This window comes from Parasteatoda tepidariorum, chromosome 6, assembly GCF_043381705.1.
Source record: "Parasteatoda tepidariorum isolate YZ-2023 chromosome 6, CAS_Ptep_4.0, whole genome shotgun sequence".
Lineage (NCBI taxonomy): Eukaryota > Metazoa > Arthropoda > Arachnida > Araneae > Theridiidae > Parasteatoda > Parasteatoda tepidariorum.
The window spans coordinates 621,449-625,223 of record NC_092209.1 but is presented as its reverse complement, the minus strand read 5'-3'; the positions used below and the strand labels follow the sequence as shown (position 1 = coordinate 625,223).

Sequence of the window (3,775 nt, the reverse complement as noted above, 5' to 3'; positions counted from 1 at the left end):
TTCTTATCTAATATTACATATATATATATATATATATTGGCAAACTCCCCTAACAATCATTCTTAAGCTATATCTTTTAACCCGAGATTGTCATTTTCTATTTTCAATAATTATGGAAGAAAAAACAATTTCATTTTACTTTTTTCCAAAATCATTTGGATTTAAAAGTTAAAATGTATATTTAAATAGATTTCTATTAGAACATTTTAATTACACAAGAGAATTTAGTCTTTCTCCTGTTTTTGCTTCAAAAATTTGCCCATAATTTCGTAAATAAGACTTCTAGAATTGGCGATTTTTCACATGTCCTTATACTTTTTTACACACTGAAGAAATCTGCTTTGAAATGTTTTAAAGATATTGGCCATGCTTAGAAACAAATATTCTTTCATGAAAGACAAGAAGGGAGAGCAAAAGAGAATTTATGAAGATTGTGCTAGTAAAAGACAATTTAAGTGTTTGATCAATTATGGTGTTATTTTCTAATGCATCTTTCCTGAAATCGATGTGTTTGGGGGATCTTTTTAATTGAATTGATACTAGATCACGTACTGAGTTGAAGTTTTTAAAATAGGCATGTTTTCATTTCTCTATCTGTCACAGTATGTTTTTAAATAAATTTGATTTCTATAGACTTTTTTTGCTCATACCTTTTAGAAAGTTACTTTCATTCAAATATGCATTTTAGGGCTATTAGAGTGATAATTTGGGTCATAAAACGCAAATCTGTGACTGAAGGGAGTTAAATTAACCTGAACCTTTTTCTAAAAAAAAAGTGTACACCTAATTTATGTGCATAAATTAAGTATTCAGATTTCCAAGGAGAACATTCACTTTTTTATGTAGAGAGACTATTTTTTATATCTATCATTCAATTAATCTATTATTTTTTTATGGATAATTGTTTAAATTTTACTTTATTAAAATGTCATTCTAGAACAAAGGAGAGACTTTTTACAAAATTTGTGAGAATGAGATAGTTAGACTTTAGACTCTGAAAAATTTTAAAAAAACTTATCCTGCTTTATCCTCTACATCCTTTGAAATGCAAAATTAATCTTGTTTTTCATAAGCTAAAAATAATGAAATCAAAAAGATGTTTGAATGTACAGTACAGAACCCGTTATCCGGAACCCAGAAAACCGGAACGATATTCGATAAAATTTCTCGCCATTTTTTAAAAAAAAAAAAATTTCCTCATAAGATTTTACGATTTTTTTTTCTTTTTTTAAAGATGTTTACCTTACCAACATTTTGGAAATAATCATTAGTGTATAACTTCATCGTTTTTTCTTACTTTTAAGATTATTTCCAAATTTTTNATAGTTCGAAAGCCTACTTTAACAATAGAAAAAACGGCTTTTTGTAGCGATTCAGAAAACCGGAAAAATCAGTTATCCGGAATAGCGTTGGACCCGACCGTTCCGGATAATCGGTTCCCTACTGTATTTCAGAATTTTTTTTCAATTAATAAATTGAGACTAATTACGTTTGATTTAAATTCAAGTACTTTAACAGTGCAGCTTTTCTGTCATGCTTAGACATTCTTGGCTATTAAAACTTATGAACCTACTAAAAGCAACAATTACAAATATTTTAATATCTGCTCTGCAAAAATAACTGTTACAATTGTTGCCAATCACTGAATTTCTAACAAGCCTGTTTTAGAGAACTGGTTCCTACGGGCCCACTCAAATGCCCATCAAAACGGTATGGGAAACTCATTTTCCCTTAAACAATATTTCTATAATAAAATTTAGTTTCGTAATTTTTATATTAAAATAACTAACTTTACCTTACTGTTTACTTAAGACATTTTTATACAAAAATGCCTCAAGTAAAAACCAGATACAGAGAAAAAGTTTCACTGTTTCTAAAAAGTGCAATAAAAACTGATTTAAAAAAAAAAAAAAAAAAAATTTGGCTTCATTTATGAGATCTTTAGGCGCTAACTCATTGTCTATTAACTCTAGAAATAAGTTTACATTGAAAACACAACAAAAAGAAAAAACAGAAAGGATAATTCTTTGTGAAAATATAAGTTTTTTCAAATATTTTAACTTTATAATCTGAATGTCCTCTTATTTAATTCCAGGCTGGTGCTAATCTCATAGTTTCTGGAACAGCTATTACAAAGAGTAACACCCCTGAAGAAGTGATAAAACTTTTAAGAAATTCTGTTAAAAAATGTCTAAATAAATGTTAAAATAAACCTTTTTTATATTATGTATTTTCTACCTACTTACAAATAAATGTAGAAACAAACATTATCTTTGTCTGTTTATTAGCCAATTCATTCATGATTATAAGTTTTAAAACTTTACGAAAATTGTGATATTGAATTGCAGTGTTGTTTATACTTCATATTAACATCTTATATTGTCATTGTGCACAGGTCTCTCTCTTGATAACGATGTTTATACAACAAAAAGTATTTTTAATAAAGGCTATTTTTGTACAATGCAGTGTCACAGTACAAAATATTAATTTACAGAAAAAATTAGTTTTTCCCAACACTTGAGTCTATATCCAATTTTAAAAGAATAGGTGTTAATAGTTCTCTATTAATAGGAAATTTTAAGTACGGAAATTAACTTTTAAACTATTGGGTGTACAAATTAGTTCGGTCCGTTTTTAAAAAATGGCTCTGCTGTTATATAGTGATAGCTGGTTTCAGAGAGGTTAAACATCTGTCAATAATATTCAGTTTATATCGCTTTGAGTTTCATACAAAAGCCNATATTGTCATTGTGCACAGGTCTCTCTCGTGATAACGATGTTTATACAACAAAAAGTATTTTTAAAAAAGGCTATTTTTGTACAATGCAGTGTCACAGTACAAAATATTAATTTACAGAAAAAATTAGTTTTTCCCAACACTTGAGTCTATATCCAATTTTAAAAGAATAGGTGTTAATAGTTCTCTATTAATAGGAAATTAACTTTTAAACTATTGGGTGTACAAATTAGTTCGGTTCGTTTTTAAAAAATGGCTCTGCTGTTATATAGTGACAGCTGGTTTAAGAGAGGTTAAACATCTGTCAATAATATTCAGTTTATATCGCTTTGAGTTTCATACAAAAACCTTGTTTTTTCTTTGTTGAATATGTCAAATTTTGCGGTAATGAAGCAACATTTGCGGGAGGTTTTATGTTTCTGCTTTAATTGGAAGAAAAGTGCAGCTGAAGCGCATCGAATGCTTGTATAAGTTTATGTTGACAATACTCCAACTGATAAATCATGTAGAGAATGGTGAATAGTTTTGTATAGTATGCGCTGCTACAAACTGGTGATTTCATTACGGGCGATTGGTATAGGCTACAATTGATTAATTTGAGCCATGCATTACGGAAAAAAAAGGGCGGAATACGAGCAAAGACATGACAAAGTTATTCTTCTGCATAATAACGGTCAGCCTGATGTCTCAAGAGTCGTAAAAAACTATTTGGAAACGCTCAAGTGGGATATTTTACCGCACCAGCTATATTCTCTGGACATTGCTCCTTCTGATTACTGGTTGTTCCGACGGAAGCATCAAGATTTTGCAGGTCACTTCTTTCGCAGAAATCAAAAATTGGCTCCTAACTTGAATCGCCTCAAAAGAAAAATGCCTGAGAGGTGGGAAAAAGTAGTAGCCAGCGATCGACAATACTTTGATGAAAATAATCCATTTTTGACCACAAAAAAACGGACCGAACTAATTTGTACTCCCAATAAATAAATATTAACTTTTAGAAACCTAATACATTTAACAGAATATTAATTTTCTTAATTG

At 29.2% G+C, this 3,775-nt stretch overlaps 1 protein-coding gene across 1 annotated transcript in view; it reads left to right on the top strand.

Annotated features, from left to right (window-relative positions):
* LOC107437043 (ribulose-phosphate 3-epimerase) overlaps positions 1 to 2,270 on the top strand; it is a 15,544-nt gene extending 13,274 nt beyond the window's left edge. Inside the window, exon 5 of the mRNA XM_016048912.3 lies at positions 2,096 to 2,270. Within this exon, the coding sequence (XP_015904398.1) occupies positions 2,096 to 2,206 (111 nt within the window). The 3' untranslated portion in view covers positions 2,207 to 2,270. The remainder of the gene's footprint in view (positions 1 to 2,095) is intronic.
* Positions 2,271 to 3,775: the final 1,505 nt, after the last annotated feature.